This window comes from Enhydra lutris, unplaced genomic scaffold (assembly GCF_002288905.1).
Source record: "Enhydra lutris kenyoni isolate GAN:26980312 unplaced genomic scaffold, ASM228890v2 scaffoldscaffold9, whole genome shotgun sequence".
In the NCBI taxonomy this organism is placed as follows: Eukaryota; Metazoa; Chordata; class Mammalia; order Carnivora; family Mustelidae; genus Enhydra; species Enhydra lutris.
In genome coordinates, this window is record NW_019154093.1 from 30,921,275 (window position 1) to 30,939,639 (window position 18,365).

Here is an 18,365-nt window from a genome sequence, read left to right on the forward strand (position 1 = left end):
AATAAAAACTTAAAAAAAAAAAAAAAAAAGAAAAGAAAAAAAAAAGAATAGACCTAGGATGGGGCACCTGGCTGGCTTAGTTGGTAGAGCAGGCATCTCGTACTCTAGGGGTTTTGAGTTTGAGCTTTGTGTTGGGTGTGCGAGTAAAACAAACAAACAAACAAAAAACAACAAAACAAAAACCAGGGTGTAAATACAGTGTTCTGTGTTTGTTGATGAGCAGGGTAGTATAGCATGCTGGCCAAGAACAGGTTTGAATCCTGGCTTTGAGCAAGCTACCTTATCTGAATCAGGGTGATAGTAGTACTTACCTTATAGGATTATTGTTAGAATTATGTTTTATATATCTAACATAAACATTTTGAGTAAAACCTGCTATATGGTAAACTATATGTATACTAGCTGTTACTAGTATTTAGAAGAGGATAAAAGTATTTGTGGTAAAATTTATTTTTACTTTTATAAGCTTAGGTAAGTTTCAAATTAGTTGAATAAAAGGTAAGATTTTTAAAATAATTTGATATCCCTCTAAAGGAATTAATTTCTCTATAGAAAGGGTTTTTGTATTCTATCTTTAAAACTAGAATAGATGAAATGGAAATTTTTATTTATAGGGAACTCAACCCTATGTATGAAGGATATCTACAGCATGATGCACAGGAAGTATTACAGTGTATTTTGGGAAACATTCAAGAAACATGCCAACTCCTAAAAAAAGAAGAAGTAAAAAATGTGGTAGAATTATCTACTAAGGTAGAAGAAAAACCTCATCAGAAAGAGGAAATGAGTGGTATTAACAGCATAGAGATGGACAACCTGAGGCATTCTGAAGACTATAAAGAAAAACTCGCAAAAGGAAATGGGAAAAGAAAAAATGACACTGAATTTGGTAACATGAAGAAGAAAGTTAAAGTATCCAAGGAACACCAGTCATTGGAAGAGAACCAGAGACAAACCAGATCAAAAAGGAAAGCTACTGGTGATACATTAGAGATTCCTTCTAAAATAATCCCCAAGTATGTTTCTGAAAATGAAAGTGCAAGACCCTCACAAAAGAAATCAAGAGTTAAAATAAATTGGTTAAAGCCTGCAGCTAAGCAACCGAGCATTCTTTCTAAATTCTGTAGTCTGGGGAAAATAACAACCAACCAGGGATCCAAAGGACAGTTGAAAGAAAATGAATATGATCTTGAAGAGGACTTGGGGAAGTGTGAAAATGATAACACAACTAATGGTTGTGAACTTGAGTCTCCAGGGAATAATGTTAAGCCCGTTAACGTTAACGAAGTTAAGCCCATAAACAAAGGTCAGTATAATTTATTCTTAGACGTTGATAGGTAGGAGGATTAACAGCTGCAGAACTGTAATGTTCTTAGATACATGTACAGTGTAAATCTGCTTCAGGTTTTAAGAGGAAATTTTAACAACATGAATTATGTTTTAAACACTGCTTAGATGTGTGTATAAATCTTACTAATCTTAAGGTGATGTTAATGTAGGGTAATGTTAATTTATGTTTTGTAAACAAGGAGTTCTATATATTTTAATGGAGAATTATTTTAACTCCTTCTGAAAGCAGTACTTGATAATAAACTTGAGAAATTGTATTTAGTGAAATACATTTTTAGAGAACTTTAGTAGTTATACTGTACTCAAACTGGATTTCTACCTAGTTTCATGCAGATCTCACAAATATGTGTAGTATTGGCATGGTTAAGGGTTTTACCAACAGTGTTGTACTTCTTTGGGGTTATTCCTATAGGAATGTCTTTGGGAAGGGAATTAAAATGACATAGTTTTGAAGATGAATTATAGTTATCTTTTCAGGGAATTTAGAGTTCATGAGTAAGGCACCTCTTAATGCTAATAAGCAAGTTTACGCTGTAATTGAACTATTGATTATGTGGGCTATGCTGAAAAGTACCCCCCCCCCTTTTTTTTAGGTGCAGAGCAAATTGGTTTTGAGCTAGTAGAGAAATTATTTCAAGGTCAGCTGGTATTGAGGACTCGTTGCTTAGAATGTGAAAGTTTAACAGAAAGAAGAGAAGATTTTCAGGACATCAGTGTACCAGTACAAGAAGATGAGCTTTCCAAAGTAGAGGAGAGTTCTGAAAGTAAGCAGAATTGGAGTCTTGTATGGACTTGTGTTGATCATGGAATAAGCAGTTTTTTCTTCAACGAAACACGGTCTCATAGTAGCTTGTATAATTATTGGGGAAAAAGAGCTGGCTTTTAATTGTCTCTGGTGTAATAAAGTCTTTCTGCTCATATAGATTCACTTGTTAATAGCATTTGGAAAATTGTTGGCATCTTTATTTTGATGTGTGTAGTGGGAAAATGAAATGCTGTAGTAACTCTTGGGTATCTTAGTCTTTGAGCTACATATCTGAGCCACTGTTTAGTATAAAACAACAAAAAGTAGGGAAAGGATCTGGGAAGTGATCAGAAGACTGCTTTACCTGTTCAGATATCGGAAATTAATAGCTGAACTAAAGCCTGTGTCTTAACACTCAGAAAGTAGGTTATTCTCATTTTGCTGTCCCTATCACCTCAATACTTTGGCTTCTCAAATATAAATATTTAAAAAATATATATACTATTGAGGATGAACTTAAAAGTTTCTGAAATTCAAAGGAATGTTTTTATCATTTAAAAGGATTAGTCAATTGAAATCATGCTAATTTTGAATATGGAACATGTTTAATTTTTAAATGTCTGAGAGGTTTTCATTTGTGAGTGAAAGGAATTCTCTCATGTAGTTTCTCCAGAGCCAAAAACAGAAATGAAGACCCTGAGATGGGCAATTTCACAGTTTGCTTCAGTGGAGAGGATTGTAGGAGAAGATAAATATTTCTGTGAAAATTGCCATCATTATACTGAAGCCGAACGAAGTCTTTTGTTTGACAAAATGCCTGAAGTTATAACTATTCATTTGAAGTGCTTTGCTGCTAGTGGCTTGGAGTGAGTATTATAAATAAAAGCTATATGAAAAAAATGAGCTGCTATAAGTTTTGTTCAAAATACTATAATAGTAACAAAAAAGCGTAATAGCATAATATAAACTACTGAAATGAAGTAATTTATAAAGATTACCTTAGAAAAGTCTGTTCTGCTTTTAAGAGTTAACTTAAAAAATGCATCATTTTAAATCCTTTTGGTGTAAATACATATTCTAGGATTTCTTCCCACATCTTTTAATCTTCATTCCTTATTACAAACAGTTTCAAGTTGAATTGATTAAAGCAGCAGATTTTATATAACATTAAGTTTTTTTTTTTTTTTTTGAGGGGAGAAAAAGGCAAGATAGTTTCATTTTCAAGGTAAGCCAGGAGTCAAACTAGTTCTTTCAAGAATGAGAGATTCTCTTCTTGTTGAAAATCTAAGTATCTTCATGACATATATACATGTTAATGAATTGTTTGAAATTATGAGAGCTGCCTACTAACTCTCTACACACTTTATTATGCCTGAAGATGACACTTAGTGCCTTCTTTCTGTGGATAATTTCTTTGCTGCTATTTATTTTTGTTTCCAAATTTTGGTAGTGAAAGCCTCCATATTAAAATTACTTACTAAAGGATTTTGAAGTTAAAATGGCATTTAAAAAACTGATTTTCTCATTGTACAAAATTAGAAAAGTAAAGAATATGAAAGGGAGAATGCCTTATATCCTTCACAGAGCTGAATATTAGCACTTAACTTCAGTTTTTCTTTGCATACATTTAAGTATACAAAATTAGAGTCTGGTTTTTATGTTTGTATAAGCACTAAATATTAAGGGCCATTCAGACATCTACTTGGTTTCACATTTGGGGGTAAAACTGAATATATATAAAGTGGAATTGCAGAAAACTTTTTTTTTCTTTCCTTCCAAAGGTTTGATTGTTACGGTGGTGGACTTTCCAAGATCAACACTCCTTTACTGACACCTCTTAAACTGTCACTAGAAGAATGGAGCACAAAGCCAACCAATGACAGCTATGGATTATTTGCGGTTGTGATGCACAGTGGCATTACCATCAGTAGTGGGCATTACACTGCTTCTGTTAAAGTCACCGACCTTAACAGTTTAGAGCTAGATAAGGGAAATTTTGTGATCGACCAAATGTGTGAAATAGGTAAGCCAGAACCATTGAATGAGGAGGAAGCAAGGGGTGTGGTTGAAAATTATGATGATGAAGAAGTGTCAATTAGAGTCAGTGGAAATACACAGCCAAGTAAAGTTTTGAACAAAAAAAATGTAGAAGCTATTGGACTTCTCGGAGGACAAAAGAGCAAAGCAGATTATGAGCTATACAACAAAGCATCTAATCCTGATAAAGTTGCCAGTACAGCATTTGCTGAAAATAGAAATTCTGAGACTAACAATACTAATGGGACCCATGAATTTGATACAGACAAGGAATCCAGTGACCAAACAGGCATTAACTTTAGTGGATTTGAGAACAAAATTTCGTATGTAGTGCAAAGCTTAAAGGAGTATGAGGGGAAGTGGTTACTTTTTGATGATTCTGAAGTAAAAGTTACAGAAGAGAAGGACTTTCTGAATTCTCTTTCCCCTTCTACATCTCCTACGTCTACTCCTTATTTGCTATTTTATAAGAAATTATAGAGTGAGTATTTTCCTTATGTATATATTAAACAGACCTGGACAAAAGCTGGTAAAGTTGATTACATCAGAGTCTAGCTTATCTTTTGAAGCTATGGGATATTATTGGTCTCTCTAGGTTTTTATATAGTGAAATTTGAATTACTGAAAACCATGTTAATTTTTAGAATTCATTTCTCATAGTAGAGACTAGTGATGCATTAGCTTCTGGAAACAAAACTGTATAGGTTCTTAGTTGAATTATTCAAATGGGAAGCATTTAAACACTTTTGAATTTACACCTATCTTTGTGTTTGCTTTTTAAAATAAAGTGCTTGTATTTGTATCTCCATATTTTGGAGTAATTATATGATGTTTATAGGTCCTGTGGTTTTTCAGCTAAGAAGCAGAATCTCATTCAGTACATTTAGTTTTATAAGTCATGAAGCCAAATCTTTAATGGGTTGTATTTAGAGGCACAAAGAAATATGTGTGTATTCACAGTAGTGTATATTTTGTGCCTTGAATCACTTTGAAAAGTATCTCAGAAAACCTGGACAGCTAGTCCCCTTTTATCTTCACAAGAATTTTATATGTATTTATGAAAATGATTCTGTATTCTAGTAAATCTTCTTGGGCATGGACTAATTTGTATCTTTCATAGTCATATTCTGCACGATCTGTATATATAGTATATCAAATTTAGAGGTGTGACCTTAAATTTAACTCTTTTTTAAAAACCGGGAGGTCAATAAAATTTAAACTGCTTAACAACTATGTATACAACTCAAATTTTTTTACTTGCCTATTTTTTAATAATTGTAGCTGAGTTCTTGTAAGAAAATGTATGTGTATGTATAATATGTGCATATATACACACACATACCTAGAAGAGAATAAACATGCGTAATTACCTTTAATAATACTGTGACAGTTGGAGGTTAAGAGATTTTTCAAATAGGAGAAACTGCTTAGTCCATCCATGTTGTCATACTTAAGTTTATAGTAAAAACTGCTGCATTATAGTAGTCCTCTAAAGTAGACATAACTTTATGGAATCCGTAAAGATGATGCTTTGTGCACACACAAAAATGTTAAATTTTCATTCTAAATGTATATTAAATTGGTAAATGATCAGTTACCTTATGGCTTAAGACATTAAAAAAATCTGAAGAATATATAATGCCATTAGAGTAACACTTTTATACCCCCATTTCAACAAATAAGAGTACCTGTCAACTAATAAATTAGTCCCAGTTAAATCATGTCTTCTGTTCTTCCACAGGATGGTGTGATATAAAATGTCATGGTTCTCACCTCATTCTACATTCAGAATCACTAATGGAACTTTTAAAAAGAAAACAGCCCTGAACACTACCTTTAAGTTTCTGATAGAGTAAGAATCATTAATGGAACTTTTAAAATGTAAAAGCCCTGAACACTACTCATAAGCTTCTGATGGAGTAGTTCCAGGATATAGCCTGGGTCTCATACTCAAGAGATAGCCAAGAACTATTGGTATAGATTCTTGATAGGAGAAAGTTTTAAGAAAACTGAAGCATGTGGAAAGTAAGGAAGTGTTCAGTATCATACGATTGTTCTCAGAGGAAGCCTGTTTTTATTCAAGTCAGAAAACTATTGCACGGTAATTAAATCACAATTATATAAATTCTAGAGTTCTTGATACTGTCACTGAGATTTATGTGACATATTCCAAGCTCTTACATGATATAATCTAGTAAGTAATGACCTAAGGATTACTTTATATTCTCTCCTTTATATATACCTCCCCCATCCCTTGCCCTTAAGAGGAGAGAGTATTTGTTACCTTGTATTTGTTCTAATGAATTTCCATTCTTGACTCCTTGTATTTCCTTATTGTTCATGTGGATCCTCTGTCCCCAAATTTGTTTTTGAGGTTATTCCTTTCTGACTCCAGTCTACCCCTTTTCGTCCAACACTGTTGACTCATCTGAAAAATCTTGTGCTTCAGTCTTTGGATTGATGTAGGTAAGATGAATTTGAGATAATACTGCCAGTTATAAAGGTAGGCTGCAGAAGGGTATCAACCATCCCCTATAGTCTCAGGAGAAGCAGACATTTTTGAGATCTTGTTTCAATATCAACTACAGAATGAAGGCACCATATTTAATTGGTTTTTAAGTGATTCATGTCATTGGTCAATAGATCAGGGACATATTAAAAATGATGCCTTTCTATAAGCTGTATTACTACACGAAGAAAAAACTACTGAAAACACAAAAATCATTAATAGGTAGTTTTTTGGATAAACCTGGCCCAAAGTAATTGCAATAAATATTTTCAAAAGGATTTTTGCCTTAGTTTTTCATGTCAAAGTTACTTTAAATTAGTTCTTAATTTCAATTAAAACAGCTAATTTTACCTTTTACATAAATAAAGTTTATATAGGTGTTAAAAAATTAAACTTCTCATTCAGCTGGTAGATTAAAATCAAACACGAGCTCTCGGTGTCCTTTTTATGGTGATGTAAGATAATAGTTTACCAGTTTAAATGACCAAACTCATAAAATGACTGGCTTGTTTAATTTGAAACACAGGAATCCTTCACTAGTTGCTGAAAGTCATGAAGTTCATATTATCAGTATAACAAGACTCAAAGATTAAGCTACTGTGACTGGTAGCAGCTATCCCAGTATTTAATCGTTACAGACAAAAGTTTCATCACGTAAAGTTACTCTATAATTTATCCTAAATCCCTGGTGGTGGTGGTGGTTTTTTTGTTTGTTTTTGTTTTTGTATTTTTGTTTGTAAGTGGAAAATAACTTAGAAACCTGTTTTAAGACTTCACAAACCAGTTATCCATATCTATCTATACCCATTTATTCATTTATTTAATTTTGGGCTCTTTGGCCCGTACAATGTCAATTTTCATTTTTTAAAACTTAGCTAGATTTGGAACTAGTTCTTGAATCAACTCAAGATTCTCTGCTTTTGTCAATAATAATTTTTAAAGTCTCACTCAGTAAAATTAGTGTAAACGTTCACATATTTAATAGTACCTTTAAAATAAGCATTACTACATTTAAAATGGTTCCAAAATGAATCTATAAATGGTAATATAAATTAAAAAATACAAACTTAAAGTAAATAAATTTAACATTAGCTATGGTATAAATAATAGTAAATGTATAGTGAGTCATTACTTTTGAGTCTTAAAAAAAGATAACAGCATATTACCAGAACATGAGAAACCATGGCCATGATTCTCAAACTTCAGTGATCTACATTTGATACTGTTTTGGCCACCACATTCTTCAATGAGTAGTAAATTAATGCTAGAATTTCCAGAATTAAGCCCCAAGTCCTGTTTTTCAATAAATCTTTTCACACTCAGTGTTGAATACATGGCTCTCTTCAAATGAGTAAGACAAGTACATTTATTTTAAAGATCCATTTTGCGCAGGCTCATCCGACTGAAGGAATCTCTGGGGAGAAAATGAAAGGATATAAATATAAATACGTTTTGCATATTTCTTTAAACTATGCTTTACAGACTTCTTTCTGCAGAGCTATCTCAAAGTTTTGCCATCAGAGTTACTAACTTTCAAGTTACATGTCCATCCTATACATTCTGCTTTATATATTTTGGTTTTACAGATTAAAAATATATTACAGTAACCACTTTGCCAAGTGCATTGACCATTTACTCATTTGTCCAAATTAGATATTGTGATGAAACAGGAGCAAGGAATAAGGTGAGAGATTTCAGGAAAAGATTTGTGATTATTAAAAAGAAAAAGGCAGGTGCTGGTTATTTACAATTTTAAATCCTAAGAGTTAAGCAGTTCTCAAACTCCTCGGTGTTAGGTCCTTTTTACACTTAAAAATTGAGGACCTCAAAAAGCTTTTGAAAGTGGATTCTACATTGATACTCACCATACTAGAAATTATTAAGGAAATTTTAAATTATTATTTAATAAAATAACCCATTACATGTCACTATAAATAGCACTGTTTTTAAAAACTTGTAAGAATTTTAGGAGTGGCATTCTTATTAAATGTCTAGCTCATAGCCTAAATTCTCATACCTGCTTCTGCATTCAATCTTTCACAATATTCATATTGCATGTAGTCTCTGGAAAACTCTTAAGAATGAGAGTGAAAAAAATGAAAAACCTTTGGTAGAAACCTCACAGGGTTTCAGGGACACCCTTCCATGTGTTCCAAGGTCACACTTTGAGACCGACCATCTTAATAGCTTTTAAGCCTACTGCAAAATAATATTCCAGGTTATGTTAACCAGCAAAATTCAGATTCAATGAAAATGCTATTTTCTAAGTTCTCAAGAAATAACAGTGAAGAGGATAATGTTCTTCAATACCTCTTAATGTCTTTTTCTCTATTCTGAAACTGGTTTCTTTCAGTTTATCCTTCCTCCAATTAAGGTTAAACCCTGAGGCTTAGATCTCCAAGAAAAGTGAGGGCAGGTACAAAAAGATCATTTTTGAATCTCAAAGCTTGGTTTTCTGGTTCCAGGGAAAATACCAGCCTTGAAAGCTAGACACTGTTCACCACACCAGCAGCCCCCCCACCAAAGTGTGTTCGTTAATTCCAAAAGAACAATATTAAGAAAAGCTTGGGGGGCTGACCATAACATAGATCACAGAGGAAGGCAAAAGTCAGGATTACAGTGTTAAGAGAAAAACTCCTTTAGATTGGAATGATACAATGTTTCCACTAAAATGGGCTGCAAATTTGAAGGAAGCAAGACTAGCATTCCCAAAGGGCCTGATTATGTCAAGGACCCAGTACCCTCTTCCCAGGACCTTGGACCAGTGAGTTAAGAGGAGGTGGGTAACGGCAACAAGGAGGCAAAAATTCCAAAAAGACTGAAGGGAAGCACAAAGTAGAGGGGACTGGCATTGCTTCCCACTGAGAATTTTAAGAGGAAATGTATCGGTTATAAGATGGTGGATGCAAATTATATTTTGCCAGAGACAGGATTTTTTAATTTAAATTTTAGTTAACATACAGTGCAAATTGGTTTCTAGAGTAGAATTCAGTGATTCATCACTTAAAATACCCAGTGCTTATCGTAACAACTGCCATCTTTAATACCCATCCCCCACCCCCTCCATCAACCCTCGGTTTGTTCTCTATCCTTGAGAGAGACGAATTTAGAAAGGCCCCCGTCTCCGTCTGTTACTGTACAGCTACAACAATGCTCCATGTAGGGACATGACCTACAGCAGGCCCTTAGCAGACCTTCTTTGAATGCATGTGTGATTTTTTTTTTCTAAATCACTGAAGAACAGGGACTAATTTCCAGATGATCAAATAGCTCATTTCACTTTTGTAGCATGTTATACCATGCACATACATTCTGTTTTCATATAAGCAACTTCAAAGGTCTTCCAGATATTAACTTATTAACAATGTAACAGCTTTACTGTTGTTAGTTCAAAGAAAAGGGTGGTAAAATATTCAGTGGTTATATGTATATTTGGATTTCAAAATGAAAAGAAAGGGCAGTTAAACAGTTATCATGCCCTCTTCAGAATTCAGGTGCTAACTGTTTTAACACTGTCCTTGGAAATTCACATGCCTAAAATTTAATTTCTATAACAACCTCTTAAAGGTAAGTATTATTTTATTTCTCACAATTAGTGGAGAAAAATACTCAATGGGGCCACCTACTTTAACACAAATATAGAAGAACATACTGTAATACCATTTACTCTTAGGACCAAGGAAAATGAGTATTTGGCTCTTGATACATTCTAGTAAATTCTGCCATATAAATAAAGTATAACAGGCCTAAAAGAACTAGTTTTCGGAGGCCAGACTATTGTGTCTTGGTTAGTATGCATATTTAACACAACTTTATTATTCTTTAACACAACTTTATTATTCTCAAATTACAGAAAGAACTGACTTCTATCTTGAAGGTTGATTCATAACAGGGTTATTCATAACAGGCTAGTTGAACTTCCTAAGTTTCAAGAGACAATATCTGAAACCATGTAATAAAATTTACACTAATTCATTATTATTGAACAATTCGAGCGGATTTCATTTTCCTGAAGATATCCAAAATAATAGGAAAAAATGAGCATACCTGTGGCAGGTGACAGGTAATACTGCCTTGTATAACTGAGGGATCTTTCTGTTTATCAGAGGCTGTAAGGCCTCTTTAAGGCGATGATAGTTTCTCTCCAGTTCCCTTTGATACTCCTTTTGATCAGGCCCAATTAGGCTCTTATTTTTTCTTAAGGCATCCTCACACCTAGGAAAAACAGCGTGTTACCAAAAGATTTCTTCTGGCACAGTTTGAGAACTGGATGCTACTACACACATTCACCATGATGATGTCATTCAGTTTTTCACTGGAACATTAAATATCCACTCTTGCATTGGGGGTAAGGCAGGGGACAGAGATGAACTTGAGTTCTTTTACACTAACATTGACTTAACAGTCTTCATTTAACTAAAAATTATGTATTATTTAATGTTAAAACTTAAGTCATTTTCTCACATATCACCATCAGACTAAAAGCTCTTTTAAGGGATTTTACCCTACTCATTCATGTACCAACAGTGACATCTGGCACAGTGGTCTGCTGATATTCGAATAAGCTGCTTAAATGGATAGCCCTTGATAACAATCTTTTGTCCAATTTATTCAGATATTTAAGAAAAAGTACCTGGACCCTAACAGATCAAGTAGTAGGATGTTAAACAATGTACACATAGCTCGCTGTTTCAAACACTTAACGGAAAAAAAAACAAAACAAAACTAACAACCAATGTACACATATCACTACTTAACAGAATTGCAGCTAAGTGATGTTCAGAGGAAAATGTATAGTCTTAATTTTTTTTTTTAAAGCTAAAAGCGAAGAGCTTAGCAACTTAAAAAGAACAGAACAAACCTGAAGTCAAATCACAATCTTTACATACAGAAAACAACCTGCAAATTCTACTAAACATCTTAAGAACAGGCAATCCCAGTGTAACACAATTTTTCTACAGTATGGGGTGGTGGTGGGGAAGTGTATTTCTGAGAAGAGTCTCCAACTCCTATTTCAAGGCTGGGATACCAAAACCTAATGGAACTAAAAAGAAAAAAGTGTATTTTAATCTCCCCATAAACACAGTTGCAAAACTCCCAACAAGCAAGACAACAGCAAACTGTTCCACCAATGTCACACACACCCCTTTGATAACACTCTAAAATTTGTCATGATGAAAATTCAGCATAACAAAAATAGGTGGGAACTTCTTTAACCTAATTCAAAGCATCTATAAAAAACCTGAAGAAAACACTATCCTCGATGGTGAGCATTTTTTTTCCTTTTAAATCAGGAACAAGAAAGTGATGTCCTCTATCATACTGCTATTCAGAATAACATAGTACTGGAGCTTTGAAACATCACTGTAAAAAGGGGAAAAAATTCTACAGATAAATTATTAGAATTAACAAGTGAGTCTGGCAATATCCTCATGTAAAAATACAGAACTCAACTGCACTCTGTATACCAGCAAACAAAATATAATTCTAAAACATATTAACAAAAGCATAAAAGTATGAATTGCCAAGGAATAAAATCAAGGTATGTAAAGCCTCTACAGAAAATCAAAATATTAAGAAAACAAAAGATCTAAGTGAGAACTAGGTCACATTCACAGACTGGAAGAGTCAAGTTCTAAAGAAGTTCCAACTCTCTGCCAACTTATCTACAGATTCAGGTTATTAGTTTTAGGGGGGTAGAGAGGTGGAGGGAATGATAAATTGATTCTATAATTTATATGAAAAGGAAAAGGGCCCAAAATAGTCCTTGAACAAAAGGTGAGAGAAACTGCTCTACTAGATATCAAAGCTGCAGTAATTAAGAGACCATGATACTGGCTCAAGAAGAGAGGAAGAGAATAATGGAAGATAAGATTGCAGAAACAGATGCATACCAACACGAGCACCTGATTTATAATATTTATTATACTTTATAATAATACCACAAAGCAGAAGAGAAAGGGCAATTTTTGAAATAAGTGGTGCTGTGTCAACTGGATATCCATATGGAAAAGAAATCTGACCCCAATTCACACCACAATTAATAAATGATATCCAGATAATTATCAATTATCAGTATGCACAAAAGTCAAACTAATCCCCTTGAACCATACTCAAAAACCAACTGCAAGTGGATTTAAAAAAATAAAATAAGCCATTTTTGCCTTTTCCCCCTTTTGTTTAACCCATATTGAAATTTTAGAGATACCATTATATTGGGTTTTAGAAGTCAATATAGACTACTACTATGACGGGGGTGCCTGGGTGGCTCAGTCAGTTAAGGTCTGCCTTCAGCTACGGTCATGATGCCTGAGTCGTCCTAGGATAGAACCCTGCATCAGGCTCCTCGCTCCACAGAGAGTCTGCTTCTCCCTCTCCCTCTGTTCTCCCTGTTTGTGCGCGCTCTCTTTGTCAAATAAAATCTAAAAATAAAAATTACTACTACAACTTCACCCAAAAAGTAATCTAAGATACAAAAAGCAGTAGTCATAAAGGCTGAATCCTTTTGCTACATTAAAGAGCTTCTTTTAAAAAAAGTGGTAAGCCCCAAATTCAGATATTTGTGATACTTACAAATAATAAAGTATATATCCAGATTATGTAAATACTCAAAATTCAGTAAGGAAAAGAATACATTAGGAAAGCAAAGGACCTGATATGTAACTTTACTGAGAGGAAGGCGAAATGGCTAACAAACACATGGCAAGATATTTGACCTCTTTGAAAAAGAGAAATGCAGGGGTGCCTGGGTGGCTCAGTGGGTTGAGCCTCTGCCTTCAGCTCAGGTCCTGGTCTTGGGGTCCTGGGATCAAGCCCTGCATCGGGCCCTCTGCTCAGCAGGGAGCCTGCTCCCCACTCTCTCTGCCTACTTGTGATTTCTCTCTCCATCAAATAAATAAAATCTTTAAAAAAGTGAGAAATGCAAATTTAATCCATAATCCATAATCATACCCATCAAACTGGTAAAAGTTAAACTGTTAGAGAATACAAAGTAGCAGTAGTCATATAGCAAGATGAACTTTCAAATACCAGTAAGATTTAAATTTGTCTTAAACACTTTGTTTCTAAGTTCTTAAAAGTTTTTAATTTTAACTTCAGTATAGTTAACATATAGTTTTATACTGGTTTCAGGTGTACAATATAGTGATTTGACATAGTCTATACATTACTCAGTGCTGATCATGATAAATATACTCTTTAATCCCCCCCGGAAACCATCAGTTTGTTCTCTATAATTAAGAGTCTGTTTCTTGGTTTCCCTGTCTTCCTCCTTTTTTTCCCCTTTGCTTAATGGTTTCGTTTCTTAAATCCCACATATGAGTGAAATCATGTTGTATTTGTCTTTTTTTTTTTTTTAAAGATTTTATTTATTTATTTGACAGAGAGAGATCACAAGTAGACAGAGAGGCAGGCAGAGAGAGAGAGGGAAGCAGGCTCCCTGCTGAGCAGAGAGCCCGATGCGGCACTCGATCCCAGGACCCTGAGATCATGACCCGAGCCGAAGGCAGCGGCTTAACCCACTGAGCCACCCAGGCGCCCCGTATTTGTCTTTTTCTGACCAACGTATTTCTCAGTGTTATACTCTCTAGCTCCATCCATGTTGTTGCAAATACCGATTTCATATTTTTATGGCTGAGTAATATTCTGGTGTGTGTGTGTGTGTGTGTGTGTATAAACCACCTCTTCTTTATCTGTTCATCTATCTATGAGCATTTGGGCTGCTTCCATAATTTGGCTAATGTAAATAATACTGCAATAAACACAGAGGTACATGTATCCCTCTGAATTAGTGTTTTTGTGGGTTTTTTTTTGGTAAATACCCAGTAGTGCAATTACTGCATCATAGGGTAGTTCTATTTTTAGCTTTCTGAAGAAACTCCATACTGTTTTCCATAATGGTTGCACCAGTTTGCATTCCCATCAGTAATGCACTAGAGTTCCTTTTCTCCACATCATGGCAAATGGCTGGTGTTTCTTCTGTTGTTGATTTTAGCCATTCTGAGAGTTGTGAGGTATAGTTTTCATGTGCGTTTCCCTGATGGTGGTGGTGATCATCTTTTCATGTGCCTGTCAGCCACCTGGATGTCTTCTTTGGAGAAATTCCTATTCATGTCTTCTGCCCATTTTTCAATTGGACTATTAGGGTTTTTTTGGGTGTTGAGTTGTATCATTTCTTTACATATTTTTTTTAAAATTTTTTAATTAATTTGACAGGGAGAGAGAGATCACAAGTAGGCAGAGAGGCAGGCAGAGAGAGGGAGGGGAGGAAGCAGGCTCCCTGTGGAGCAGAGAGCCCGACGCGGGGCTTGATCCCAGGATGCTGGGATCATGACCTGAGCCCAAGGCAGAGGCTTTAACCCACTGAGCCACCCAGGCGCGCCTCTTTACATATTTTGGATACTTACCCTTTATCAGATACATTTGCAAATATCTCCTCCCATTCCACAGGTTGCCTTTAGTTTTTGTTTCCTTTGCTGGGCAGAAATGTTTAATTTTAATGTGGTCCCAATAGTTTATTTTTGTTTTTATTTCCCTTGCTTTGGGAGACTTCTCTAGAAAAATGTTGCTAGGATTGATGTCAAAGAAATTACTGTCTGTACTCTCTTCTAGGATTTTAATGGTTTTGGGTCTCACATTTAGGTCTTTAATCCATTTTGAGTTTATTTCTGTGTGTGGTGAAAAACAGTGGTCCCATTTCACTGTTGGGTTTTCCCAACACCATTTGTTGAAGAGACTTCTTTCCATGGCATATTCTTTCCTCCTTGCTTAAGACTAACTGACCATATAATTGTGGGCTTATTTCTGGGTCTTCTATTCTGTTCCATTATCTATGTGTTTACTTCTGTGCCAGTCCCATACTCTTCTGATTACTACAGCATTGTAATATAACTTGAGTCTGGAATTGTGATACCTCCAGTTTTGTTTTTCTTTTTTAAGACAGTTTTGACTATTTGGGGTCCTTTGTGGTTCCATACAAATTTTAGGATTATTTGTTCTAGTTCTGTGAAAAATGCTGTTGGTGAGTTGGAAAAGTGAGCAACTCTTGATCTCAATGTCGTGAGGTGAAGGCACATGCTGGGTACAGAGATTACTTAAATATATAAAACTTTAAAAGAAACGTTGTGGGTATTTTGGTAGAGACTGCAATAAATCTGTAAAAAGCTTTGGGTAGCTGTGTGTGGTGTGTGTGTGTGTGTGTGCGCGCGCGCGCTTCCATGAGCATTTCCTCTTTCCATTCCTTTGTGTCAACTTCAATTTCTCTTATCAATGTTTAATAGTTTTCAGAGTACAGGTCTTTCACCTCTTTGGTTTATTCCTGGGTATTTTATTGTTTTTGGTGCAACTGTAAATGAGACTGCTTTCTTAATTTCTCTTTCTGCTGCTTCATTATTAATGTATAAAAATATAAGAGGTTTTTGTACATTGATTCTGCACCCTGAAACTTCATTGAATTCATCTATCAGTTCTAGTAGTTTTTTGGTGGAGATACTAGGATTTTCTATATATAGTATCAAGTCATCTGCAAATAGTGCAAGTTTTACTCCTTCCTTACCAATTTATTATGTTGTTATGTTCGTTCCCTCTAGACCTACCTTGTTGAGGGTTTTTATCAAGAATGGATGTTGTACTTTGTCAAATACTTTTTCTGCATCTATTGAAATGATCCTATAGTTTTTATCCTCTCATCAATGTGATGTATCATGTTGATTGATTTCAGAATACTGAACCACCATTGCATTCCAGGAATAAATTCCACCTGATTGTGGCAAATGATTTTTTAAAACATATTGCTGGATTCAGTTTACTAGTATTTTGCTGAGGATTTTTGCATCTATGTTCATTAGATATTAGCCTGTGGTTCTTTTTGTGGTGTTTATCTGGGTTTAGTATCAGGGCAATGCCAGCCTCATAGAATGATTTCAGAAGTTCTCCTTCCTCTTCTATTTTTTGGAATAGTTTGAGAAGAACAGATATTCCTTAAACGTTTGGTAGAATTCACTTGTGAAGCCATCCGGTCCTGGACTTTTGTTTGTTGGGAGTTTCTTTACTACGGATTCAATTTCATTGCTGGTAATCACTGTGCTCAAATTTTCTATTTCTTCCTGCTTCAGTTTTGGTAGGTTGTTATGTTTCTAGGAATTTATCCATTTCTTCCAAGGTTTTCAAATTTGTTGACACGTAATTTCTCATATTTTCCTGTAATTGTTTATATTTCTGTGGTATTGGTTGTTACTTGTCCTCTTTCATTTATGATTTTGCTTATTTGACTCCTCTCTTTTTTCTTCTTGCTGCATCTGTGTGAAAATTTATCAATTCTGATCTTATCAAAGGACCAGCTCCTGGTTTTATTGATCTATTGTTTGAGTTTCCATATCATTTATCTCTGCTCTAATCTTTATTATTTCCTTCCTTTCTGCTGGTTGGGGGTTTTATTTATTCTTTTTCCAGCTCCTTTATGTATAATGGCTCACACACCTTGGGGAAAAACATGGCATTATCTGGCTGAAGTTAAACCTATGAACCAACACTACTTTTAGGTTTATTAACTCCTGGAAAATCTCTTGTCAATTCAGAAACAGAGGGATATTTGAGTAGTACTCTTTGTAACTAAAAACAAAAACACAGGAAACCACCAAATATCCACTAACAGAAAAATGAATAAATCAGGGCATATTCATACAACATAAGATATAAAAATAGATTAAAGAAACATTATAGGTATATCTCACAAACACTGAAAAGAGCAAGTCACAGAATTATATTCACTATCCATTTATATAAACAACATGCAAAATGAAGTAGTGTATTAAAGAATAATACTCATTTATAATAAAACAATAAAGACAATAAAGTAAGTAATATGAAATTCATGATAGTGGTTACCTCTAAAGGAAAGGAGAGATGCTATTAGAGAAGAACATATGAGGAGGAGATCTCAAAGTAAAGAGAACGCTATTTCTTAGGCAGGGTGGGTAGGTACATGATTTTTTTTCTCCCTGTTCTTTAATAGCAAATAATATAAATACTATACTGAATCTATTCAAGATTTAATGAAAACAAGTTTTAAAAGATAAACCCCAAAATATAAAAAGTGAACATATACAAAAGTGTTCATTGTTTTTAGGAATAAATCAATGCAAACTAAAGTACCATTTAAACTGATTAACAACAGATACTCTACCTAAACAGCATTGTTTAAAGCAAAGTACACTTGCATACTTGACACTTTTAATACTTAGAAACTCTGTGCAATGCACGATGTATTAAGGGCCAATAAAAATGCTCATGTACTTTGGCTCAGTCATCTTAGATTAAAATTTTAACAAAAGAAAAAATGAGGTACAGCCACTGTGGAAAATAGAATAGAGGTTCCTCAAAAAATTAACAGAAATACCATATGATCCAATAATTTCACTATGGAGTGTTTACCTAAAGAAAATGAAAACACTAATTTGTAAAGATACTTGCATCCCTATGTTTACTGCAGCATTATTTACATTAGCCAAGATATGGAAGCAACCTAAGTGTCCACTGATAGATAAGTGGATAAAGAAGATGTGATACACACACACACACACAGGAATATCACTCAGCCATAAAAAGGAGGGTATCTTGCTATTTGTAACAACATGAGTGGACGTAGAGGGTATGTTCCTAGGTGGAATAAGTCCCAGAATCAGACTACAAATACGGAGAACAAACTAATGGTTGCCAGGGGGAAGT

At 34.4% G+C, this 18,365-nt stretch overlaps 2 protein-coding genes across 5 annotated transcripts in view; one reads left to right on the forward strand and one right to left on the reverse strand.

Annotated features, from left to right (window-relative positions):
- Positions 1–4,939, forward strand: part of LOC111143364 (ubiquitin specific peptidase 1) — an 11,498-nt gene extending 6,559 nt beyond the window's left edge. Inside the window, exons 6-10 of one of the 2 annotated variants that reach the window (XM_022497060.1) lie at positions 615–1,306; positions 1,944–2,114; positions 2,760–2,961; positions 3,288–3,320; positions 3,877–4,939. In XM_022497060.1, the coding sequence (XP_022352768.1) occupies positions 615–1,306; positions 1,944–2,114; positions 2,760–2,961; positions 3,288–3,320; positions 3,877–4,612 (1,834 nt within the window). In that variant the 3' untranslated portion in view covers positions 4,613–4,939. The remainder of the gene's footprint in view (positions 1–614; positions 1,307–1,943; positions 2,115–2,759; positions 2,962–3,287; positions 3,321–3,876) is intronic. The other variant, XM_022497061.1, reaches the window with a different exon arrangement.
- Positions 4,940–7,434: 2,495 nt separating this feature from the next.
- LOC111143676 (dedicator of cytokinesis 7) overlaps positions 7,435–18,365 on the reverse strand; it is a 224,750-nt gene continuing 213,819 nt past the window's right edge. For all 3 annotated transcript variants that reach the window (XM_022497507.1, XM_022497506.1, XM_022497505.1), the window contains 2 exons: positions 10,689–10,856; positions 7,435–8,055 (listed from right to left, as the gene is read on the reverse strand). In XM_022497507.1, the coding sequence (XP_022353215.1) occupies positions 8,013–8,055; positions 10,689–10,856 (211 nt within the window). In that variant the 3' untranslated portion in view covers positions 7,435–8,012. The remainder of the gene's footprint in view (positions 8,056–10,688; positions 10,857–18,365) is intronic.